The 26,362-nt window shown below is 37.1% G+C and overlaps 4 protein-coding genes across 4 annotated transcripts; 2 read left to right on the top strand and 2 right to left on the bottom strand.

Annotated features, from left to right (window-relative positions):
* The first annotated feature begins 4,760 nt into the window (after positions 1-4,760).
* Positions 4,761-5,849, top strand: LOC117631062 (zinc finger protein GIS3). The gene has a single exon (XM_034363998.1). The coding sequence runs from the start codon at positions 4,941-4,943 to the stop codon at positions 5,664-5,666; it is 726 nt and encodes a 241-aa protein (XP_034219889.1). The 5' UTR covers positions 4,761-4,940; the 3' UTR covers positions 5,667-5,849.
* Positions 5,850-13,815: 7,966 nt separating this feature from the next.
* LOC117614802 (cysteine--tRNA ligase 2, cytoplasmic) lies at positions 13,816-17,989 on the bottom strand. Its single transcript, XM_034343708.1, has 9 exons — positions 17,598-17,989; positions 17,239-17,302; positions 16,642-16,803; positions 15,977-16,147; positions 15,613-15,894; positions 15,386-15,511; positions 14,619-14,852; positions 14,362-14,478; positions 13,816-14,270 (listed from the first exon to the last, which is right to left on the bottom strand). Exons 1-9 carry the CDS (start codon positions 17,768-17,770, stop codon positions 14,034-14,036), a joined length of 1,566 nt encoding a protein of 521 aa, XP_034199599.1. The 5' UTR covers positions 17,771-17,989; the 3' UTR covers positions 13,816-14,033.
* A 1,910-nt stretch (positions 17,990-19,899) lies between these two features.
* LOC117615187 lies at positions 19,900-20,803 on the bottom strand. Its single transcript, XM_034344228.1, has one exon. It carries the CDS (start codon positions 20,587-20,589, stop codon positions 20,095-20,097), a length of 495 nt encoding a protein of 164 aa, XP_034200119.1. The 5' UTR covers positions 20,590-20,803; the 3' UTR covers positions 19,900-20,094.
* Positions 20,804-22,515: 1,712 nt separating this feature from the next.
* LOC117614479 lies at positions 22,516-24,528 on the top strand. Its single transcript, XM_034343300.1, has 3 exons — positions 22,516-23,644; positions 23,773-23,850; positions 24,206-24,528. The coding sequence occupies exons 1-3, from the start codon at positions 22,802-22,804 to the stop codon at positions 24,209-24,211; spliced, it is 927 nt and encodes a 308-aa protein (XP_034199191.1). The 5' UTR covers positions 22,516-22,801; the 3' UTR covers positions 24,212-24,528.
* The last annotated feature ends 1,834 nt before the right edge of the window (positions 24,529-26,362 follow it).

Raw genomic sequence — 26,362 nt, 5'->3', positions numbered from 1 at the left:
TCTAACATGATTTAGGATCATGTCTCAAATAATCTCTTGTTTAATGAATAAAAAACTCCATGTTGTTTTGTCATTGGTTAAAACTTTCTTTTTATAATTAAGCACAACTTGGTGGGTCATGCTCGCGATTTGGGCAATCTTAAAACGATAATATTGGCATCACTTCAATCAACAACAAAGTTAAGAAAAGCATGATTAAGGCCCTAAATGGTGTTTTATATTAGATGGTGGAAACCATTTACAACAACAACAACAAGAAACCCATTGTTAAGTAGACACTTGTTAATTAATCAAACGTGACTGGGTGTCTTCTTCTTCTTCTTTTGTGTGTGTGTGTGTGTGTGTGAGAGAGAGAGAGAGAGAGAGAGAGAGAGAGAGTTGCTCCTTGTAGGTCCAATGTCACAGAAAATAAGAAATTGGGAAATTGAGGTGGTCCCCATTGTGGAGGGCGGGCCCTGCCTAGAGTTTGTTCAAATAGAGAGGAACCAATTAGACGCGCAGCTTCACATGCCTAACCCTTCATCAGTGGAGAAAACCTTGTGCCTATGTCACCCGTACTACAACATTATATGTTTACATACGGCTTCCAAGCCATTGCTTCAGTCTCTGCTCTCCCTCTTATGCAGCATGTTTGATCCGTGTTTCAACTTTTTATGTCCAATCGCTTCTGTTTTGGGTTTTATTGGTTACCAATCTTGTTAAATTAATTTAGCAACCAAACCCAAAATGACCTTCTTTTCTCTTTTTTTTTGGGTTACATTAGGAGGAAAGGAATCTTGAGGTTTCAATCTTGGATGCCAATCAGGGGGGAAGGAGGAGGGCCACAACCACTGTGGTAACCCCCGTTTGACAATGACCTTCTTTCTTTTGTGAACATAAAAACTCTAACTATTCAAAGAGAAAACTGCAAAACTTATTTATGGGGATGAATATTCACTGTGGATTCTTCTTTTTTGTATAAATAGTAAATATGGAATAAATAAATAGTAATTAGGAACAAGAAACAGAAAAGTACTTGCAAAGGTGAGAAACCAACCAATAATTAGTGGTGAGTTTAATTCAGCGACCACTGTTTCCAACCAACAACACAGTTACACAACACAAGCCTATATATATATAACTCTTCAACTTTATGGTACACAACACATGTACATTGAGAAGATCTCAGTTGAGGAGGTACATTTTGCTTTTTGAATGAGAGCAGCTCCCCTCCTTGAGCCCCATACAGCTGTTTGGCCTGGAATTTACTAACTTCCTCAAGTGTCAAAGAGTCAAGACTCAAACTCAAAGTGAGAAAGACCCAAAGGGCAAAATCATTGGATCCAATTAATAAAGCGAAAAGGTTGTTAGGTTTAAGTAGAAAATGATCATTTCAAACTAATTAATGCAGAAAATATTACTAATCCCAAATCCTAAATCTATGTGCATGCATTAGTATAATAATTCATCAGGCCCCCCAATAAACTCTTTTATGTTCCATGTTAGGGACCCACGTAAACTATACATGAATGGGCCATCACAAGTCACAACTATCATCTCCTACCTGCTTGTATACTAATTGACATGCTCCTTCAATGAAGGTATCTCTATTCTTAAGAAAAGAAAAGGATCACTACATGTGGGGCCATATCCCAATGTGATTCAGTGTTTCAAATCGTCTACTTTTTATCTCGTTAAACATCATTTTTGCAAAAGAAAAAAAGTAAATCGAAATGCTTTTTACTTAAGTAAGTAATTACAATAGAATGAATAGAATAACACAATAATTTTCTAAATCAATTCAACAACAAAGAAAACCCCCATATGATAAACCATGATGGATTGATTGACTTTTGTTAACCCTAGCATATCTAGGTCATATTTAAGCTTTGTAATGGCAGTAATCATGATTAATTATCCAGACCACAAAACAAACATGATTAAGTATGAAATCTAACGGTCGAAAAAAGAATGCAAGCTTTCACTCGAAAGGTGATCCAGATGATGATGGGGATCGGATCGAGGAGATTTTTCTTGTATGGGAAAATTTGACTAAGGGAATGGAAACGGAGGAGAAAGAGGAGACAAGGTGGGCCAGGTGTGGAGTTGTGATGAAGACTTGGGAGGGGAGAGAGAGAGAGAGGCAAGGCAAGGCAAGAGGCTGCTTTTGAAAACAATAATAATGAATAGATTAATTAACATGGGTATGAGTTTATGCTCCTTGAAGTGGGAGATTACGAAAGCCAACTTCTTGTCTCTATTAATTTTTCTCTCGTAGTTAGTAAGATTCGGGGAGATCTCTCTCCCCCAAATCCCCCAAATCCCCCAAAGCAAAAAGTAAATCATTCATTTCATTTGTTTGATTAATTAATATATGGATTTCAACGTCAATCACGCAAACATCCTAAACAATTATTCATCATCAACACGTAATGGTAGGGCCCAACCCTAAGTTGTAAACACACCTGAACCCAACCCTCATAGCTTGAGTTAAGAGCTTCCCATGTTGACTTTATTCACAAAATTGCCATCATTACTATCACTTTTGGTTGCGAGCACAACTTAGAATGTGAAGCATGCGTATCTAAAGCTAGATATGGAAGATAAGTAGATGGTGACACGTGGGCCATGCAAGATGAGGAGGCACACTGACGGTAAGAGATCTCAGTTGAATCTCCTAAACATAACATGGGGCCCAACCAACCCAAGTGCCGAACCTATGAAAGATTTGCGTTGCCAATGCCATGCATGAAAGTTTTGACTTTAATGAGAAAAAGAAATTTTATTGGTGGGTGGTGTCGGCTCCTGAGATTGAGCACTTCGGAGCCATCTAGCAGGACCATGAGATAAGGGTAAAATTGGTAACTCAAGTTGAACACAGAGAGAGAGAGAGAGATGAATGTTCCAAGTTTTCTAGGCTTCTAGCAGTTGAAGGAGCAGTTGGGGTCAGGGGAAACAGAGAGAGAAATGGGCTTCATGTTGCGCCATTGGGTTTTGTTCCACTGCATCTGAGCCTCGGAGTACGAGATTACAGAACTACCCAGTTTTCAAATGCGGAAAGCTTTGTAGTTTGTATTTAATCAAAAAACAATGTCATTATGTAAGAAAATGAAAATGAAGATTGAACTCGGATGTAATATATTATTTTAGTCAATTCACTTAACTCACATATATAATTAAAAATAAAAATAAAACCCAAGAATAGCTTTTACAGAAATATATATATATATATATATATTGGAAAATGATCAGAAATTATGTATGAAAGAGATATATAGGAATAGGACTAGGTAGGAGAATAAGAATGTAAGTGTTAGGAGAAAACTGTCACATATAGCGATAGGAGGGTAAGACGTGTCGCCAACTGAGTTTTTGTTAAGAGTAGAGAGGTATGAGAGATTCTCTTGGCAAAGGTTTCTTAATTTGATCAAACATTGGCTTTAGCTTTGGGATTGGTCATCTTCCCCAAAGTTCCCATCATCATCACTGACTGAAAGCAATCCAGTGATGGCCCATTAAGTTAACATCCAGACTTTTCTAACCTAATTTTTTTTTCTCTGTATGGCTGCTAATAATTTATAGTGGATGGACTAACGAGTGATCATCATTCATCATTGAGTCAGTCCTCTAATTGAACGGCTCAAATGAAATCTGATGCAAAACAGTCACAATAAATTCATAGAAAATGATAGCCAATTACAAATCTTTTTGGTACAAGTTAAGCTAATTACATAGCTTTGCTTGCCTATAACTTTTAACTTATAAAAGGACCACAGATAGATAACAAAGAAAAATGGAAGTTGAGCTCTCTCTGGTGGAAAACAGTGGACAAGCTAGCTCAATCATGTAGCTTTTATTTATTTAGGGTTATATATATATAAGTCCAACAGTGTACCATGCTCGCATCACATGCAACATCACATTCTTTTATCCTCCTTTGAGGACACAAGTGACAAAAAACTCTATATATATATATATATGTATATATAGTCATCTTCTATTGAGAGATTCTTCAAATAATTTTGTTTGAAGGACGCCCTTTAAGGCACCCTACAATTATTTTTCGAATGATCCAAATCATATATTTTTTAGGTCTTCATTTATAGATTATTCTTACAAAAAATTAGACAAATCGTAAACCATTTAAACATCTAATTGTGTCCTATAAAATCAATAAACATGGTGCTTCAAGAAAGTACTAAAATTTCAATAATTTAATTGAGTAATCAAATGATATTGGATTCAAGTGATTTTTTCAAAGATGATCTTTAAATGAATATATACAAAATATACAGTTTGAATTAATGAAATACTATGTATGGTGGACTCTATAAGGATATTTCTCAAATAAACTTATTTAAAGAATCCCTAAATCGAAGCTCACTGTATATATATTTGGTGATTGGGTAAACAAACAAATAAATAAACAGTGAATCCATTTTATTCTATTCTTTATGGTTTGAAAGTCCCCTCATGTGAAGCAAAGGGCATTCTTGCAATTTGACATGAATATATTGAGAAAAAGAAAAAGGGTTTTAAAAAAAATGAAAAAGAAGGAGAATTGGCAAGACAACAAGTGCAATCGTTTGGGCCCCCGAGTGTCCTTGGGTCGTGTTCCCATAACTCTCACTTTCTTCCCCTTGGGATGTCCGCAACCGCAACCATCTCTCTCTCTTTCTCAAGGTGTCTCTGTAGCTAGCACACACACACACAAATATAATATATATATACATATACATAATGATAAAATACATCATCAGCATCATTAAAGATTAATTCAATTCAAGACCCTTTTTTTTGTTATTCTGTGTATAAATACCCCAACACATGCACAACTCCCCCTACATCCCCATTTCATTCTCTCTCTCTCTTCAGCTCCCCTCATCACTTCAATTGAATTCCCATCTTTCTTTCTCTGCTTTCTTTCTGTCTCTGTCCCTGTTTCTAAGAAAACAAGCAACATGGCTGAGGCTGCAGAGCTACACTATCAACCCAAACCAACCAACACCACAAACCCAACAAGTTCTAGCAACAACCCAACAACACGCTTAAAGCTTTTTGGCTTCAATGTCCAAGACGACGATTTAGAATCTTCCGTACTCGACTCCACCAAGACTTCCACCCCATCTGGTTCACCGGAATCCGGCGGTTTTTCCACCACCGGCGACCGTAAATACGAGTGCCAGTACTGCTGCCGAGAATTCGCCAACTCCCAAGCCCTCGGCGGCCACCAGAACGCGCACAAGAAAGAGCGCCAGCAGCTCAAGCGAGCTCAGCTCCAAGCCAGCCGAAACGCCGCGGTTTCATACGCCCGAAACCCCATCATCTCGGCCTTCTCGCCGCCGCCTCACCTACTGGCCCCGGCCGGGTCGGTGATGGTCCCGGCGGCTGCTCCGGCCAGTCCGTCCTGGGTCTACGTCCCGCGAGCGGCCACTCCGTTCCACGTGTCGCATGGATGCGTGTTTCCCGCGGCAGCCAATCACGGGAGGGGTGCAGGGAGTTATTCGTATGGGGGCAGTATAGCAGATTCGACATTGACGTCATCAATGGGGCCCCATCATCAGGTACTTCAACAAGGCCGGGCCCACGGAAGAGCGGATGGGCCATCGTTGAGTAGGTTTACTAAAGGAGATGGTGGGCCCAGTTTTGATGATGCATTGGGCTTGGACTTGCATCTTAGCCTTTGACTCGGTTAAGCGAGGCTCGGCTTGGCTCGGCTTGAAAAACGACATGGTGTGTGGTGGCCTTTATAATATGTTGCTCAGATCATGAGGTGGGAGGTGGACGTTGGAAGCTAATGTTTATTTTGGTAGTGGGATCTTTGTACATTTTCAAATTTTATTTAATTTATTTAATTTTTAAGAAAGTAATTTCAGGGGCATATATATATACATTGCTCTCATTCTATTTCTGGTTTTTTGTTTTTAAATCTCAGTAGGTCCAATTATGTATGTATATATATTATGTGTGTGTGTATACGAGTAGGTAGAAACTCGGAATCCCACTAACAAGTTAGAATGATGGAAGTGGGACCTCCAAATTTGTTGACTCTTGAGTTGTCGACAAACACATAAGAGTTTAATGCGTACCTAATTAGCCCGACTTAATTTTTCATAATGCGAGTGGCCGACATGATTGATATGTTCTAATAAATTAGGATATGTTGCAATAAATTAGGATATGTTGTGATGTATGTTTTTGACATGAAACGAGGAAAGGAATTGGACGTAAATGGAAGCTCCTTGCGGCAATATGTAGGCTATAATCTGAAATGAGGGTCGTTCTCATGTAACAATTATTTACTGGATTTCAGAACAAGAATTAAAAGATGAGGGAATTTTCTTTCTTGGGCATATGCCATGTACTTTACAATGTGAACATTATTAAGTAGTTCATATTGATAAAGTGAAAGAGATGAGTATTCATGCCAACCATATTCTGTTGACTACTCGAGTGAGCGATCAACAGATCTTGACACCATAATTAAATTCAGATTTTTACCAATTAAAAAGAATTAATACATCTTACACCAATCTAATTGGATAAAGTCTTCTTTATATATACTTTAGTCCTTTCTCTGTATATCCCATCTCATTCTTTAGGAGCTAGCTCTTCAAGTTTTCAATGGTTTTTGAAAGAACACCAAAAATTGAGGCTAAATTACTCGCAATTTTTGTATATTTCCACATATCATTTGTATATTGGATGGTACGTACTCTAGAAAATACAAAAATTACTCGCATATATTTATATATATTCGCTTCAGTCATGTCTTTCTCCATTAATTATATATGTTTATATACAAATGTATGCTCCCTTCACTCTTTGTTTTGTCTGAGACAAGAAAGCATGGGCTTAGGAAAAGACAAGTAGCTAGTGTGAATTGTGTTGTGTGATATGATTCCAAATTAAACGACACCAGTTGCTGAGTTGCAGATAGAAAACCTTATTATTCTATATGTAATTAACAATTCACTGACAACATGATCAACTTAGGCAGCAAACTATAGGGTTCGGTTACTAATTTTTTTAAATTGGGTAATTCTTCCTTTTTCTTAATGACAAATCAATGTAATTCAAATTACTGTATGCAGAAATGCTGTTTATTTGTTAAAAAATGGAGGTTATCATTATTTCAGGAGTTTCTAGTCACAAAAAAACTCCAACCAACCCATTGATGGTTTGTTGGTGCCTTCTTTTCATCTTGACTAGGTGGTGATAGAAATGTGGGACCAATCACATGCAGACCAATCTCCCACAACTGGTTTGATTGGATAAGCTCAAGTTAACACTAGCTAGGTTTAAGTCAAACACTACAATCTTCGATGTCCCCTATAATTATTAAGAGATTAATATTTATTAATCAGGCTAGCCGCTGAAGTCTAACGGAGGTTAATTGGTTTTCTGATGTCCAACCAGGAGAGGAGCAGCAGCATAGATAGTGTTCTAGACAAAGTGTTTTAATTTAGTAGTTACAATCTCAGCAAGTTGGGAGTCTCTTGTGGGTAAAACAAACCAAAGCTTACGTGTTAGCACGAAAACAAGATAATGCATGCCAAGCAAGCAATATATATATATATATATATACGCATCATTGGTTCTAGGGTTTCTTCCCACAAAGCTTAAGTTGCTTGGTCAAAAGGTAGGTGGCACTCCCAAAATTGGTGCAAATTGAAGTCTCTAGAAAGTCGTTGCCTTTTGCACCCAATAACATGAACAAAGGGCACCCAACAAATAAGCTAACTTGGCTGTTTAAACTTGCTGGTGGGTGTGCTCATAATAACTTTGGTTCAGGTGGGACTAGCTAGAGAGTTAGATTTCTACTAGATAATTAATGAAGAATGTGTAAAGTATTGGATGCAGATGGACTTAATTGGATTGGATGCTTTTAGGGTTTTCCTTATATATATATATATATATATATTTGTTTGTTTGTTGTTCTTGTTGGCATGAATTTTTTGGGGAGAAAATAAAGGAGCAAATTAAGATATATATATATATATATATATTATATATTCATAGATTTGAAAACTTATAATACACTTGAAAAAAAAGGTCATTAATTCTTCCTTAATTTAGAGGAGAGCTTTTTGACAATAACCAAAAGAGTAGTTGGTGAGGCATAATAACACAGAAAATCAAACTCACTCCCGCGACTTTGCCCCAAGCAATATATTTTCTTTCGACTGGGCCCCATTTTTAACTTCATTAATGCCATGAAGCTTGATTTGGACATCCACTTCACCTTACAATACAAAATTACAAATCAAATCTCTCTCACTCTCTCTCTCTCCCCTAATTAATCACTAACTAGCTAGCTAGATAGAGAGAGAGTCACCCTCCACTTAAGTTTGGTCCAAGTATAATTTTAAATCCAAATTAAACCCCAGGTGATTAGAGTTTAATTAAGTATCGTCACAGTTCCTAGTCACCATGATCCAATCAAGTTTTGGCATACTTAAATAATGCACGCCTCGCCTTCAAATGTGACAAATCAAGCATGCTAATTAGCCCCTCGAAAGTAAGCCCGGGACCATGGAATATGGTTCTCAAATCAATTAGACACATTTCTAGCTATGTATGATTACCATCTCTGCCTTGGTTACATCTAATTGATTGAGAGAAAAATTGAAGATAAGCAGTCCTTTTCTTGTAGGAGTACAGTCCAACCACAGATCATCAACCTCATCACTGACCTCCAAATGCAGCCATGTTTATATAATGGCTTGTGTTGGAAAATGACTTTCAACAACAACCAACCAATCAACTTTCATTTCTGCGTGGGTCTTGCATAATGCATTGCCACCATTTATTTAACACCATTTACAAATGAAGTGGGGGGTTGATGTTTCAACAAATATCATATACTTTTGGAATTTTACTGGTAAGATTATGTTAATTAGTGCATTTGTTTATGCATGCATGTGGTTGTGCGAAGTCCTTTTTCTTTTCTTCTCAACTCGTAACGATATACAGACAAAAGGATAATATATATATATATATATATATATAGAGAGAGAGTTTTCATTGAGGGATTCCTCAAATAAGTTTATTTGAGGGATATCCTTTGTAGGCCCTACTCCGGATTGTATTTCACTAATCCAAACCGTCTATTTTGTAGATGCTCATTCAAAGATCACCTATACAAAAAATCACTTGAATTAGATATCATTTAACCACTCAATTGAGTTATTGAAATTTTAGTATTTTCTTGAAGCACAGTGTTAATTGATTTTGTAAGACACAATTGGATGTCGAAACAGTTTTCGATTTGTCTAATTTTTTGTAAGGATGATCTATGAATGAAGACCTAAAAAATAGATGGTTTGGATCATTAGGAAAAAAATGGTAGGGTACCTTAAAAGGCGTCCCTCAAATAAAATTATTTGAGGGATCCCTCAATAGAAGGGGACTGATATATATATATATATATATATATACAAATAAGCTTATTTGAGGGACACCCCTTGTAGGCCTCACTTCAGATTGTATTTCACTAATCCAAACCGTTTATTTTGTAGATATTTATTCAAAGATCATCTCTACAAAAAATCACTTGAATCCGATATCATTTTACCACTCAATTGAGTTATTGAAATTTTAGCATTTTCTTGAAGCACCTTGTTCATTGATTTTGTAAGACACAATTGAATGTCGAAACGGTTTCTGATTTGTCTAATTTTTTGTAAGGATGATCTATGAATGAAGACCTAAAAAATAGATGGTTTGGATCATTGGAAAAAAAATTGTAGGGTACCCTAAAGGGCGTCCCTCAAATAAAATTATTTGAGAGATCCCTCAGTAAAATGGGACTGATATATATATATAGCAGTGCATTAGTTTATTAAAGATACTTTAAAAAATTTTAAAAATATTACTAGTCCAAGTACAGATATTCCAATAATGAAGGCAACAAATTGAAATTAATTACTCTAAACAATTCAGGATCACAAACTTTATAATGTTAGAGATCTCGTGTACACAGTTTTACCTGAAAAATTCATTCATGTGATAAGAGAAATAGATAGACTATAGAATCGGTAAAAACCGTTGAAGGAGGGAGATACGACTAGAGGGCTATAGCCAAGCTAAGGTAGTGAAGTCCCGTGTTAAAAAAAAAACATTAGCATTGATTTGAAATATGCATGCATCTGTGTGAATTGGGTACACATAAGATGTGAAGTATGAATAAGTCCCAGATAGTACATATATATGAGTTTCTTGTGGTTTGTGGTGGGGCGCCATACAGCTGCAATGATCTCCTTGTCGGCGGTGCACAGTGTATGTTAATGTAAGGGAGCATATAATATCTATCCACGACCATGATCTAAGCTCTAAGGTACAAAAGAACAAAATTACCAAAGTGTTTTCTCATATCGTATCTTGTTGTAGCGAAGCTAGGCTGGGCTCTTTTCATGCCTTTTTATAGAGGTAAGAGGTTCAATCTGAACCTAAAAAAGGGCGCACGGATTTCCAATATAAAAGACTTTTAAGTCCCACAAACTTGACACTTGACAGGGCATTCACTCTTTAGCTTTGCTTTTTTGTACAGTACTGCATGTGCTCTCTCTCTCTCTCTCTCTCTCTTGTATGCTGCATAAACCAAACCAAACTAAACCAAACCAAACTTTAACTCAACCATGCTTAAATAAAGTAGTTCAAAAATGCCACAGCAATGGATTTTGCATGTTGCATAAGCCTTTTCAAAAGATGTTATTTCTTAAAGATTACTCAGTCCATATCCTAGACTTTTGAGAGGGAATATTTACTTGCTGACTTGACTTCAAAGCAATTGCAATTACATACACAAAGAACAGAAGCATACAAAGACCGATTGAAGTCTAGGTGATGATAGTTAATTAAGCCAATTATCTCGATTTAAGTTACTTGTGGACATCGGGGCCACATCACATCAATCAAGATGAATGACCTCTATATATAGTTCAAGCTGTTTCTTATTGACTGGGATTAATGAACTTGAGGGATCCAAAGCTTGAGGTTGTCCCAAGCACATTTATTTAGTTTGTTCAAGAGTGAATGGTTCGTGACTAGCTGTCAGAAATTGACCTTATTCATAACCATACCTGTTAATCCCTTTATATCATTTAACATGAATTCTCCTCAATTTTCAAATATTTACATTCCGCACACAAGCAAAATAATATTGATCTGTTTGGAATTGCTTTTTGCCAAATACAATCAAAAGCGTTTTTGATTCTCAGAAAACACTTTAATCGCACTAGAAGCACTCCCAAACAGGTTAATAGAAAGCTAGATTAAAAAGCTTTCCAAGCACCTTCCTAAAAGCTCTGTATGCTGGAAACAACAATTTGGAAGTACATAATTTGATGCAGATTTACACTTGATGATTTCTCTGAACTCTAAAATCAAACGTGCATGGGACCCGCCATGCATCGACATATATTACACAGTGTCCTCTTGTGAAAACTGCTTGACATGCATGACAGATTGGTTTGGTAGGACAGTCCGAAAGTAACTCAACCATGAAACACCACCATCGTACCATAGGATACGACACATCAACTTTTTTAATTCTTGCAATGTTATGTTCCCATCGTAGCTAGCCCTCTGTAAATTGTAATGCTAATCCATGAAGCTCTCCAAGGCAAGGCCCCTAATTCTAATTGGTCTTTTAGAAAAGGATGGACAGCCTCTCCACTATGGCTAGCTACTTTTAAACAGATGTCCAATGCAAGTCCCCACAAATGCATTTTTCTGCGAGGCTCATAGGCATAGACTTACTGGGAACTACTTTAACAATGGAAACCAGACAAACCGAAGTGTTTATTGTTTGAACTAACTGCCCCCAATCTGAAACCACTTGGTATGTGGATGTGCATGCATGGGGTCCTTCACTCGTACGATCACAACTCCTTTGCCAAAATCCCATCACAATAGAACTTTACTACATAGCTTTCTTTCTTTTTTTCCTTTTTTTTTTTAAAATAATTTTTTAATTTGGCCAAGGTTAGAAAGGGAAGGGCAATTTTCTCATACGTACACTACCAATGTGCTATAAGGATTCTAACCTGAAACCATTAATCTTCAAGTCAACGCCCTTTTCCACTTGGTTGGTCATAGTTTTCTTTCTAAGTGTATCATAGTTTTTCAGCATGTTTCGTACAATATTTTTATGGATGTCATCTCACTACTATACATCCCAATGTTGAGAAAAAAAAAAATGAAAAACGCTTGAACTCTACTAGTATCATGCCTGTATAGGTAGGGCTAGAGGTGTCAAATGGGTCGTGTCAGGCCGACCCATCCCATTTAAACTCGTACTTTTAACGTTTTCGTAACCGGCCGGGCCGGTCCATTTAAATTATCGGGCCGTGCCGTGCCGGCCCATTTAGTAAAATCTTTGATCCCAACCCCGCCCAAAGTCCATGTCCATATTGAAACGGGCTGGACTCATGCCATGCTAGTACTCGTGACATACTCTGGCCCATTAATATTCGTGCTTGTGCCATACCGTGCCTCATTTAAACGGGCTGGGCTCGTGCTGTGCTGGGCCGACTCGTCCTGTTTGACACCTCTAGGTAGGGCTTGTCAATGGGCCGGGGCGGGCTAGCCCGCCCCAAATTTAATAGGCTTGGGTCGGGTCGGACTTTAAAAAGGAGAGAAAATATAGGGCCAAGCCGGATTTTTTTAGAAAATTCAAAGCCCAAGCCCAACTCATGAGCCAGGCTTGAGAAAGCCCATCGGACTGGGCTGGGTCTAAACGGGTCCTACTTCATTAAAAAAATAAATCATAAACATAATCATAAGGGCATTTTAGTCCAAATTTGAGATTAAACTCACTTAATTCCAATATTTTCACATCAAACCAAATTCATAAAACATCCTATAAAGTCACACAACTTATAAGATTTTCCACAAAAATAATAAAACCAAGTACTATTTTTGAGGTTATTACATAATTAGATCGTAATACATTTTAAGAAATAATTTTAAAAAATAATAAGTATCAAAAAAATATTTTTTTTAAAAGATGGTATGAATAAATATGCAAATATTTGGTGATGTATTCAAGAAAAGCATGGTTATATTTGATGGTACGATTATGTTTCGTGGTATGATTATATTTGGTGATATGATATATTGTTCATCTTATTTTTTTTATATATGTATAATTGTTGAATTAATAATTGACACAAATTAATGTGATAATCATTCAATTATAATCTAGGAATGAGTAAAGAAAAGTAAATGAAATGAAACAAATTATATATGTGATTTAAGTAATATAATCCTAAACCTAAACTCTAATTTATACATAATTATATATGTATGCGGGCCTAACGGGCTGGGCTTTTTTGGGCTTAATCGGGCCGGACTTCAGACACCCAAGCTCAAGCCTAGCCCAATCCAAAGCATACCGGGTTGGGCTTTTTTTTCGATGGACCGAGCGGGCCCCCGTTGGCCCATGAGCCCGCGGGCCAAATAATGAGGCCTATGCGTAGGCCTTACCAAGAAAAAGAAAAAAGACTATCAGGCCTGTTTCTTAGTCCAGTACACAAGTCTAAAATAGTACTGGGCTTATTGATCATTAAGAGGTTGGGTTAAATTTTGACCTTCTGGGCTTATTGACCAGTAGTAGGTTCGGCTAAAGACATTCATGCCTCCAAAAAAGAAACATATTTTTTTTATGCTGGCCCCGAAGAGCTAACTCTATATCATGAAATCAGAACAGAAAGAGAGTAAAGTATGCGCCCCTCGTTACCAATCGGCCGCAGGTTTCTTTCCACAATCGTGCAGTTCTGGCACAACTTAATAATCTGGGAAGGCATGCACCAAATACATATCTGACATGAATTTATTTGAGAGAATATCAAATCAACCTTGATTTCTTTCAGTATTGAATTAAGAACCTGTAAGATATGGTCCTAATTGACAAAGTGTGAAGGCAGTATTTCCTAGGACCAAAAAAATAGTGAAATTTATAAAACAAGGTTACTAACTTCACGACCCTTTGGGGAACTTGGTCTTAATCCACAAAATATTACAAATTAATCAGTCGGCAGCTGCTTTTGTCATTGTTCATTAGGCAGAGATGGTTGTTCTCCTGCTGGGACACAAGGTCTCCAGATCGTCTCCTTGCCCAAGTCCATGAGCGCAATGCCTTTTGTGGTTAAATACGCTCTGATCTGATCACTCTTTGCAAAATCTTTGTTTTTCCTTGCTAGTGTTCTCTCTTTAATCTGATCCAGCACATCATCCTCCACCAGCCCTGCTCTCTTCAATGCCTTCACTTTAAACTGCTGCAAAACCTGTCCAATGAAGTACACCTTTGTTGTTGATAACTTCGACCAAAAATAAATTCACCTCAAAAGTTGAAAGAAACAAGCAAGAAGGCATCACCTCAGAGTACGTATCAGAGGATAGCAGACCCAAAATGTTCAGAATTTCTTGAACTTCTTTCTTTATTTCGACTAGTGACTGAATCATTAATAACTGTTGTTGCCTCTGCTGCTTCTTCTATAAAAAGTAAAAAATAAAAATATTTTCTGTTACCCCACCACAGCCATACATACACACACATAAAGGAGGAGAAAGCACATCAAAATAAAAATATGAGTGCAGCACGCTTGAACAGGATCCAGATTCCAAATGTTTACCTTGAGTAGGTTCAAAGAACTGTTTATTAACTTTAAGGCGTCTTGGAAAGCACCAGTCAATATGTGCGCAGTGTTCAAGTCATCGCACATTTTAGTCTCAAACTCATTATGTAGCTTACTGATGCATTCTTGGGCAGCTGGAGTAATTTTAACTGTTCTACCATTTTTTTCTGTGCCTTCCTTCAGGCTCCCTTCTTGAAATGGAGATAAAGCATCCTCACAGTCTTGCAAGGTCTAACAATCACAAAACAGCAAACTATATGACACTAGATACTGATAAATAAAATCCATTTTTCTGCATGTGAGCCCAAACGCCTGTTTGAGGTTGGCTTAGCTTCTGGTTCAGTAAATTGAGGCACCATTAAGTACCTCTAAAGAGTTATCTATACAGTTTAACTCTGGAAAACAAAGCCTACACAAAAAGGGAAACCCCATTGCAACCTAAAAGTAATACAATTCTGTTCCATCTAGATCAGTATTTTACATATATTTCCCTTGATTAACAAAGAGCCCTAAACTTCTAGAACCCTACATCAAAAAGTTTAATGTCTAATTCCAACAGCCATCATTCCAGAAGATATTGACCAAATAGAAAATTTTCAGGAATAACCCAACAAGACAATAATAATAATTTAAAGGCAAAATGGCCAAATAGACAGTTAGGCGCAAATATAATTTCCATCAATGCAAGACAATTGCTGGAAAAGAACTGAGAGACTTCCAAATGAGCATGATTCAGATCCAGATAAGCCAGATAAGCCACATACCTGATATATGTAATAAACAGCATCTGAAGAACCTTCCAGCTGGGAGACTGTGTAGTTGAGCGGAGACCGATAGTGAGCACTTATCAAGAAGTGTCTCAACGCCAAAGGATGGTACCTCTCAGTAATCTACAAGAGAATGGAATTGCAAATTAAATTGTAACATAAGCTGGAATATATAGAATCTCTAAGAAGCTTTAAATAAATAAATAAAAGTTAGCCCAACTTACCTCACTAATAGTGAAAAAGTTACCCAAGGATTTTGACATTTTCTCATTGTTATTAGTAACATGTCCATTATGCATCCAGTAACTCACACTGCTCTCTTGGCACGCGGCACAGCTCTGGGCAATCTCGTTCTCATGATGTGGAAAAATCAAGTCAATACCACCACCATGAATATCAAAGTTGAATGTCAGATAATGTGCACTCATCGCACTGCATTCAATGTGCCATCCAGGTCTTCCAGGTCCCCAAGGGCTGTCCCAACTTGGCTCACCAGGCTTTGCAGACTGCAAATACATTGAATTATAATAAATAGGAAAACACTATCAAAAACAGCAAGAATGTGGTAACTGGGTTGGGTTTCCAGACCTTCCACAATGCAAAGTCTGCAGGATTACGCTTTCTAGAATCAACAGCAACTCGTTCACCAGCCCTATTATGTTCCAACCTTTGTCCAGATAACTGGCCATAATTTGGAAATTTTTCAACAGCAAAGAATACATCTCCATCGACTGCATACGCGTAATCTTTGTCGACGATCTGCAGGATATAACAATCATTTAGAAAGAAATTTCAGGCCCAGAAAATAAAAACCATCACAAAAGACAAACATCCATAGGTTTATCAGTGTTAAACTCGATTCAGAAGGACTTTACAGAGATAAATTGACTCGAACCTCCAAAGGTTTAGCAGTTTCAGGAAACATAAACATCTATGAAACAAAAAATGACTCGAAAAAGACAAGCATGAAATTCTAAAATTTAAAAAAGAAAAGAAGCACACACATTACGTTTACATATTTGAAGCACTTACTGCTTAGAAATTTAGCATTAGATTAGTCATTCAATAGAAATGTCCCGACAACTTTCCAAACATCAGAACGTATCTCCCCCATTGTACGCTATATGATTCCCTATAAATATATCAACAACGTTCCTGCACTAATATGCTAACTATATGCAAGTATGGATATATAAAGAGAGATGGTAGTTCATATCATATCTCATAATACATAAGCAGAGCAAGCACAAAACCTGTGTTATCAAATCCTTGATATGTTCCATGTGATCAGAAACACGTGGCTGATGGGTGGGGAGAAGGCACTGGAGATCGCCCATGTCCTTGAGATATTCTTGGCAAAAACGATTGCTTAAACTTAGCGGGTCTTCCCCAACCTCATTTGCTCGATTAATTATCTGAAATGTCCAAATATTAGCAAGCTCAACATGAGCATTTAAGTACTCAATGAAAATGAAAATGAACAAGAACAGTCAGGCAATAGTTCATCAGTGTTTATTAAAAGAAGATTCAAAAGATAAATTGTATGGATTACATGTGTAACAGAGTTTCAACCTTAATATCAGGAAAATTTAGTTTTAAAAAAAGGCAAGCAGATTTGTGGTGCACTTCAGTCCAGCCAAAAGGAAATATTTTAACTAAAATGAGATAGCATAATAGAATTATGATGACGACTGAAACATTAAACACTGCAGTTTACTCCTATAAAGCAAGAATGTAGAAGAGTATTGTTAGAGTTTTAAATGAATGAAAACGAGAGTCCACACTAATCAAAGAAAAGAAAGGAAGGAATGCAATCAAAATTAGCTCATTATACGATTCAAAACTCTCACCTTGTCATCAACATCAGTGAAATTCCGAACGTATGTAACCTCATAACCCAAATGCTGTAAGTATCTGCAGTAGTTTCAACTTAAAGTTATGCATGCCAGAAACTAGTCTTCGATTCTATATATAAGATCCAAGTAAAGACGACAACTTAAACGCTCCAGGCAATAATATTATTATGTCTAACAGATCTTGCTGCGTTTGACAGTGGTCAACCAAATAGCTTTATTAATCAATAAAAAGAAAGCCTACGAATTAAAACAGACAATCCCCAACAACAAAAAAAATGCACATCCTAAATGCAAACCTATCAAATTCTACACTAATCAAAAGCACAATAAATAATAAGATCGAATGTGTGAACCTGTAGAGAACGTCGAAATTGACAGCGGCGCGACCGTGGCCGAGATGGCTGTGGGCATAGGCGGTGACACCACAGACGTACATGCCGACCTTGCCAGGTACTTTTGGCTTGAAGCTCTCCTTCTGGCGAGTCATCGAGTTATAAACCATAAACTCCTCTTTGCTGCCGGCCATTCTCAGACTACCCACACTCTTGCGGCTCAATCCTCTGTGTAAATTTCTGAAATTGAATTCAGAAAAACCCTTGCCTCTATTTGATGGAGAAGAAAACCCTAGAGCTAGAAGGATTGTATGTCCCCCTTTTTGTTCCCAAATAGATTCGCCTTGAAGGTACGCTTTTTCAATTTTTTGTTCTTATTATTTTTTGGTCAGTAAGTAAACTCTGACTCTCGGAGTCGGACACACGCAGGCCAAAATTTAAAGAGTTATTTACTTTAACACCCTTAAAGTTTTTGGTTTTTTTATAAAATTTCTTGAGGTTTTAGATATTACAAAATACCCTCTGAAGTTTTAAATTATTTTCACAAAATTCTCTTTTTATTGATTTTTAATCCAAACATTGATAATTTTATACAAAAAAAATTCTCCAAATGGCAAACTTGGCCTTTAAAATTAGATAGCATATACTTCATTGAGGTTAATTTTTTCATTTGTATATTTTTTTTTTAATAAAATCATCAATTTTTAAACAAATAATTAATGAAAAGAGATTTTGTAAAAGCAAACTAAAATCTCAATGAGTGTTCCTATAATGTTTGAAATTTGAGGTGATTTTGTGAAAATATAAGAAATCTCAAGAGTATTAATGTGCTCAAATTTAAATAAATAAAAGAAAAACGGCGTGATTACAGGCAGGTCAAATAGTCTGCTCGCCGGTTTTTTATTTCTTTTCTGTTCTTTGAACCGTCAACGCCAGAACCCAGCGACTGAGCCTGCTGGACCCGATTCCCTTCAAAAGTGGGCTGTACCGGGGCATTTCTCCTATTGGACTGCCATTCATGAGGGGTTTTATGGAGTAAGTACGATTTACATTTTCTATAGAAAGCAATAATATCATTATTTTATTTTATTAAAAAAGAAAAGAAAAAAAGATGCAGTATATTTTTACTAATATTTTAATTATTATTATTATTATTATTTTAAATGGTTGAATTTTGATTCTATTGGACATAAATCTATTTCTTATGACTATGACTTATGGCCCATATGAAATGATTTAACACCTACCAGTTTGATCAAGGCCCAGATGACGTACTTGGGTTCCCCACATTTCGGGTTCCCTTGTATTTTTATGGCCCAATGGGACTCAAGGCTCGGCCCATAACATTTCGTCTAAACATGCATCAAACCCTAAAATAAAAATAATAATAGAGACCCATTTGACTATAAACTTGCAAAAAAAATTGTAACTCACGATTTTCCTTCCTATCCTTTCTTTTTTCTCTCTTTTCTCTACAACCCCCTTTGTTCCAGAGATTTTTCACTAGAATTAATCCTTTTGACTAATAAATCAGGCGACTCTCTCCCCGTCATGCTGTAGAGAAATTTTCCTCTCGAGTTTTATGCTGGGTTTTGCTTCTCCCCAATTTTATGATGTATTTTGTTTATCTCCAGCCATTTGGATTGACTTTTTAAATCCTTTATATTGAGGAGGTAGAGTTGTTAGATCTAGATAAATCTTTTATACTGGATACTGTGAGATCATGTGGGATACTGAAAGTGTTGTGGCCTTCTTTAATAAAGTGGATGTTGAGCGGTAATGCCCTTTCACTTATGGTGCCTATGGTTTTATATTTATGCAAAATCAATTGTTCTCATGCTTTCTATGGTACCATTCATTCATTTGTATTGTATGAAACTTTGGGACCTCCAAACAAGGTCCCTTGTAAAAGAAAAATATAAATGTAAACCCAACTCAGCTAAGCTACATTTTGGGATTTGAAAACTCGACTTAAGAAAATTGGAGTACCGTGTTCTTGATCATCCAAATATTAATGCTTCTGTTAAACAGACAGATTATAGACACTAACTACTATGTTTAGGGATTGGTCAAGAATCAACCTTCTGTTTATAGATAGATTAAATATATAAGCTGCATATTTAAGCTGATCCTAGCTCTGATATTGAGGGAAGTTTTGCTTTTCTTGCCTGCTGCAGACAAAGACACGCTCCTCTGTGGTCCATTTACTCAACTTCCTACCAGTTTAAGTAGATTTCTGGTATGGACCAGCATTCTAATAAGTATCACCTGGGAGACTGCAAAATAATTTGATTTGATATATTGATAGGTTTTTTTTCTCAAACAAAACTTCTCTGCTCCAAAAATACAAATTTGCAAATCTTCACACAACCACACATTTCATAGCAAATGGAAAATTTTCAAACCTAACTGTCTCTCCACAATGTCCAAAAAAAAACTGTGGAGAACCCAACAAATTGAATCGAAAATAAAACAATGAAGGTCAATCAAAAATCAATAAATTTGCAACAAGATTAATTTAGAATGATTCCTGCCTCTGCATTCTCATTTCTTCATAGAACCTGTCAATGAACATCTGAGCCCGCAGGTCAATTGAACCTTCTTCATCTCCCCAATCCAACGGCTCCAATAAAGCCACTGCATTGTCATCTTCTCCAGTGGCAGGAGGAAGAGCCTCCATAATGAAATCTCCACATATATCTTCTCCTTCAACTCTCAAGCTAGAACCCCAACATTTGCAAAGAAAGAAGAACAGAGAGTATATGTCTTGAGAGCAGCTCTTCATGAGCTGCCTTTTGTGGTAATGAATGAGGGGGGTGTTAGAAGCAGAAAACTGGTATTCTCCACGGAACCCATTGTTGTAATGCTTCAGAAGCTTCAACTTCTTTGAGGTTTGTAATTTCCTCCTGAGAAATGAGTTTTCAAATGACAATTTTCTCACTTTGGCAATGAAGATGAAGATCCTAAGGAGCTTTGAGACCTTTTGGAAAATGGGCAGTCGTTTTTTGGACATTTTGGTGGAAAACTATGGAAGTAAAAGAGGTGAGAAATCAGATCACTCTCTTTTAGTTTTAGAAAGTTTGGCTTGGGTTTGCGAAGGCATAGGCTTGTAGGCTTTGAGTCATGGAGTCTTTGGGTTCGTGAGAGCATTTAAGGATACAAAAAGTTGATTGGAGTGAAAAGAATCTAACCGGTGGTAGGGAGCCAAGCTGTAAAAAGAGGGTATATTGGTCGGTTGCTTCTTGTTTTTTTTAAAGACTTGATATAAAGCACTAAGCAAACTAGCCGTTGGACTTGAATCCCAAGTGGGTTTCCTTCCCTCTATAATTCTAATTTTGGTAGCACTTCTTTTTAATTTATAGTTATGAAAATCTCCTTTGTTTTTGTTTTGTTTTTGGAATAAAAGTGATAGTTTAAATTATAAGAGAGAGAGAGAGAGAGATTTCTCACACACGACAAAGACATTATGGGATTCCAACTTGCAAATCACAATTTTTATATTGAGAATATGAGATTCGAATACATGACTTCGAATCTAAGAATAACAACTTTTAACCATTTGTTGAGCTACAGTTACTTTGCAAAAAATTTCTTATTAATTATCACAGTTTGCGATTTGAATTTTAGGATCGATTATTTGGAGCCAATTTCCAAGCAGGTTGTATATAATAATACAAAGTTAGTTACTTGTTTGGTATTAAAGCATACAAATATACATACCGTACGTATGGAGTTGGGCATGCAGATCTGGATCAAGGTTTCCTTTCTCCTTACACATTCCTTAATTTTATGTCACTCTCAATTTATTTGCAGTCTGAAGATGCCCTAACGGGTTTGGGTGGGTTGCATTGGTCCGACCGACTTGAATTAGGAGATGATGGGTAGAGGTTTAAAATAATGGGTCTCAAAAATTACTCACTTGCAAAACAATAAAAGATAAAACTTTCCATTATTGTTTCAATTTTTTTAAAGTAGAGAAAGAAAGAAAGAAATAAAGCATATTTCTTCCCAATGTCTCAAACCAAATATGTGTTTGACTTTTAAATATTTGATCACTTGGAGAATAAAACTAATAAAAAATTATTTCATTTGACTATTTCAAACAATTGGACTTGACCTTTTGTTGAACAAACACAATACAGTGTAACTGGGTTGTGTCTTGATAGCCGTTAGCCAATGTACATCTATGGTATCATCCTTGTTGTACATAGATGTCTGTTTTTTTATTTTTATAAATATTTATTCCTCTGTATTTATTAAATTTATACAACTTCCTCTAGGTTTTCATCAAGATTTACATTTGTTTAGGTTCAAAGGTTTTATTTACATTTCAAATTTAGATGCCTCTATAATTAGTAAATCATGTAAAATAAGAATTTTGTTTAAAATAATTAAAACGACATAAACAAATTTGACTGGCTTGCGACAAACGTATCGAAAGAAGTATAGTAATAAAATAAATAAATCACTATAACAAGATTGTGTTATTTTCACGCTGGTTAAAGCTTCTTTCACTCCTTCTTGTGAGTGTTCGGAAAAATATGAAATATTGATTTTGGATTTTAAAATAACAAAATGTAAGAGGGAAAAATAATTTCACAGAAAAAACGATAATTAGGCTATTATGGTTAATATTTGACATAACTACACAATTTCATTTACACATGTTGAGGTTTAAAATTTTGGTGGTAGCTACAATCACAATGTTGGCATTTTTTAAAGTTAAAATAAAATAAAATAAAAGCATAGTGCCACCAAAAAGAAAAATCTTAAATGAAAATAGTTTATATCAACGGCTAGAGAAAGAGATCAAGGAAGGCAGCCCAAATCAGAGGGCTGTTGCGGCCATCCTCACTCAAAAACGACGCATCACCCGGGAAACCTCAGCGGTGCGCAAAAGACACTGAAGGTGCACATTAGCATTTGCCATAAACAAAAATTAAATTGAGAGAAAATAAAATCAGAAAGGCCATGATATAAAAACCCGAACGTTAAAACGCCCTCTCGGAGTCTCACGCTCGCACTCGTATATAAACTTGCGTTTCCCGGCGATTTGTGAGAGACACAAAACAACAACTATTAACAACAACAATCCCAATAGCGTTCTCTAGGAAAATTTTCCCTTTCCCATAAAATCCCCGAGATTTTCCGAGAAAATAAGAGAAAGAAGGACGAAGAGAGAGCTGTGATCTAAGAGTGGCTCTCTTGGTCTGAGTTTCCGATAAATGGTGTATATAGGTGTGTCGGAGGAGAGAGAGAGAGTGGCTGCTAAGTCCATGGCGATGGGTTCTGAGAGAACAAAGCCTCTGCACAATTTCAACTTGCCGTGGGATTTGAAGTGGGGGAACCAGAAGCACCTAAGGTGCATGAAGGTGAGCTCCGACGCCGGCGGTAGTACCGGAGAAGCCTCGGCCGTTGATCGGCGATCTTCGGCTCAGAGATTGGAGAGTTCGGTGATGATGACTCGGCGGAGGGAATCGGAGTTTGAGAAGCGGAGGTTTCGGGCTCCGCGGCCGAGGATCGAAAACGACGACGCAGAGGAAGGGATCGAGGCGGTTAGGGAGAAGCTCATGTTTGATCTCAAAACGGCGGCGGATAAGATGAAGGACGCGATTTTGAGGGAGGAGGAGGTGGCGGTGGCGGCTGCTGATACTGACATGGCGGCGGATGGGGAGGATGTTGAGATGGCGGAGGAGGGGGAATCATCGCCTGCGGCGGCGGCAGAGGTCAGGCCGTGGAATCTGAGGACGAGGAGGGCCGCGTGTAAGGCTCCTCTTTGTGGTGGTGGTGCGAAGGGGTTGAGAATCGAGGAGAAGAAGGCGAATTACTCGCCGTTGAGGAGTGAGGGTAACAATGGCGTGAAGTCTCCGAGGCCGGTCAGAGGGGCTTCGGGTTCGGGTTCGGGTTCGGGTCCGGAGAAGAAGGAGAAGGAGAAGGAGAAGGAGAGGGTCAAGTTCGCAGTGTCGCTTACCAAGAAGGAGATCGAGGAGGATTTCATGGTGATGCTCGGCCACAGGCCTCCCCGCCGGCCAAAGAAGCGCCCAAGAAATGTTCAGAAGCAATTGGATGTAAGTCAATTTCAAATTCTTACTCTTTCTTCATGACCCTTTTAGTTTCTTTTCTTTCTTGTGTTTAGATATACGTTAACTGTCTGACCAATAGTAATTAATGTTCATGGTGATTGTTGTTGTTGCAGACGTTGTTTCCGGGGATGTGGTTGACGGAGGTCTCAGCTGAGACGTACAAGGTTCCTGAGTTCCCTGAAACTGCCAAGGTGATTGCTTTGTTCTGACTTCTCTCTGAAAACTTCAAAAGTCGTTGCTTTCATTGATGATAACATTTGAGGGACACTGAAAGAGAATAATGAGAATTTCGGGTCTTATAGATTTGTGTCTCTCAGCCTTCAAATTATGGAATTGGGCTCAGCGTGCTTGTTCTGGGGTTTCATGAGTTATGAACAATAATGAATTCAAAGTTCCCGCTTTTCTTCTCTTTCCCACATTTTCAAATCACGTATCAATCAACAAAATTCGTGTTCATCTGCTTCTGGGTTGTAATTATTGGATCTTGTTTTCTCTATCTTTCACAAGTTTGTTTAATTTTGAGCTGTTGGTCATTCTTTTTTGCAGAGGTAGCAATGGGAGTGAATGATGGCTTCTGTGGAATGTTTCAAGGCTCTGTTTTTCTGACTGCTGCTGCTTGCAACGCTAATTAGTGGGTATACCACACACATGGGAGTTTGATGAAAATTGAAATCATCAAATCCCCGTACTGGTGAATGTTCAGTTGCTTTGGAACGCTAATTTTGTTTGTTAATTATAATTCATCTTTCTTCTTTTCTGAATAAATGTAAATAAAGGAAATCTGGGCGGATGCTGTTATATGGAAAAAAACTTTTGTGCTATGAGTTTGATTTTATGGCTATTAAATATATCAGTTCCGTTTGGTATCAGTGTACCAGTGTTCTTCTTTATTTTGGGTTCTATAGCAGAGCATCAAAGTGCATGATTGCCTCCATACTACTTGACATTTTTTAAACTTTTAGCAGTTCTCTTCATTTACATCATGAGAAGACTAGCCAGGGAAATAATTGTTTCTGTGTAATTGGTTTCTGAAGCCTTTATCATGCTGTAGTGTATTTCCTTCTCTTCTGCACATTGTAAATATTTAATTAATAAGCCATGCTCCTCGGAATGTAAGTGAACTTCTCGTGTAAATTGTTTAGTGACTAATCATGGCTCTTAGATTCATGGAACTAGCATAGCTTTAAGGCGGTAGATCAAATACTTGGTTGCTTTAATTTATTGATTGGGCTTCCTTTTTGTTCTAAATTTCTTGCCTGGCCTTGCCTAAAAGTTATAGTAATAAAACATAACTGTTGACAACTAGTCACAAGTCACAAATTGCCTGCCCTGCTCAGTTATCTGTATTATACTAGCTTAACATCTTTGCTTACTGATCTTCATAGTTGTGATATCCTTTTCCTTCTTTTTTCTTTTTTGGCAAACGCAATCTTTTTATAATTTTCCTTCCCTGGTAACTGGCATTTTATTATAATTTTCTTCAACAATGAGTTCCATTCTACTACTTTTTTGTTCATTGTTTATTGGTAATCAATTTATCTGGTGAATGTAGAGATGATCTGTTACATAGTAGTTTATGGGTTCTTTAACAATATATTGTTTGTCTTTTGCATCTGTCCTACTGGTATGAGATGGATAATGTTTTCTTGTTTAGTTTATTCCTATTAGAAGGCATGCTAGAGTTTACGGTCAAACCTTTCACACAATTAATTGGCTTGTTGAAAATTGAAAATTAATACTCGATACTTCAATCACTTTCCATGGTGGTAAATTGTTATTTTTCTGGCTTTATATTCTTATGCTGAACGATCAAACTAGATAGAAATTCTGAAAGTGTTAGTTCTGCATGTTTAACTTTTTTTTTTTTTCCTGAAATTTATCTTGAAATTTTGAGATGCACATCAAATTCAAAATTGTCTGGAACTCCTCAGGGCAAGTCTCCTCTGTTAAAGCAATGGCTAATGAGGAGTTTTTTTGTAGGTTGATAATCAGTAACCAACCTCTCATGATCTTACCATTCATAATTGGCTTGCTTCTGGTGTGCCTGCTATTCTGGTCTCTGCTGGACTTTTTCTATGCCAGAAATTGGAAAGCTTGACTCGTTATTTGACTTGTATTTTGACTCGTGAGTTTTGTGCCTGGGACTGGATGACCTGTTATTCTTGTGGCACTTGCATTTGAATATCGGCAAAAACCAAGGTCCAATCCAAAAAAGTTGTTTTGACTCGGCAACTTGTCCTTGACTACGCGTTCGCCTATTGTTGTCTTTCGGTTCTCTCTCCTCTGTTCCAACTTCCATTTCAAGTTTTGAAGCCCAACCCATTTGTTGCTCCAGTCCAGTAAGTCTTGTTGCAAGCTTTAGGACACTAGAGTTGAAACTGGAACTGCTGAAGAAGAAGTTATGGCTATTTTGAGGAATCTTTTGCAGCCGATGATATCATAACCCTACGAAACCAGCCAAATTGTGTTTGGCATGCTACTTTCCAATCTGTCATGAACTGACATTCTTTGGATCTATTTGGTAACCAAACCAACCCTCCTCTATATCGGTTTTCCAGCCGTGCTTCTCATCCACATCAAGTTTTTCGACTCAATATTTTAGGTAAACTCTGTTTTGTTAATTGAAACTCTGTTTCCCTTGTTTGTTGTTGTTTGAGCTTCAACCTCCTCCTTGTTCTTGCCGATGTTTCTTTTGCTTACGAA

Source organism: Prunus dulcis, chromosome 1 (genome assembly GCF_902201215.1).
Source record: "Prunus dulcis chromosome 1, ALMONDv2, whole genome shotgun sequence".
In the NCBI taxonomy this organism is placed as follows: domain Eukaryota; kingdom Viridiplantae; phylum Streptophyta; class Magnoliopsida; order Rosales; family Rosaceae; genus Prunus; species Prunus dulcis.
Note: the sequence above shows the minus strand (reverse complement) of the source record. Positions and strands in the feature narration are given on the sequence as shown.

Excerpts from the sequence above, each read along its gene's own strand:
- LOC117631062 (XM_034363998.1), top strand. The coding sequence starts at position 4,941 with ATGGCTGAGGCTGCAGAGCTACACTATCAACCCAAACCAACCAACACC.
- LOC117614802 (XM_034343708.1), bottom strand. The coding sequence starts at position 17,770 with ATGGCCGGCAGCAAAGAGGAGTTTATGGTTTATAACTCGATGACTCGC. Across the intron at positions 17,303-17,597 it reads AATTTCGACGTTCTCTACAG|ATACTTACAGCATTTGGGTT; the intron begins GTTCACACATTC and ends AAACTACTGCAG. Across the intron at positions 16,148-16,641 it reads TCAAGGATTTGATAACACAG|ATCGTCGACAAAGATTACGC; the intron begins GTTTTGTGCTTG and ends TATATCCTGCAG.
- LOC117615187 (XM_034344228.1), bottom strand. The coding sequence starts at position 20,589 with ATGTCCAAAAAACGACTGCCCATTTTCCAAAAGGTCTCAAAGCTCCTT.
- LOC117614479 (XM_034343300.1), top strand. The coding sequence starts at position 22,802 with ATGGTGTATATAGGTGTGTCGGAGGAGAGAGAGAGAGTGGCTGCTAAG. Across the intron at positions 23,645-23,772 it reads ATGTTCAGAAGCAATTGGAT|ACGTTGTTTCCGGGGATGTG; the intron begins GTAAGTCAATTT and ends TTGTTGTTGCAG.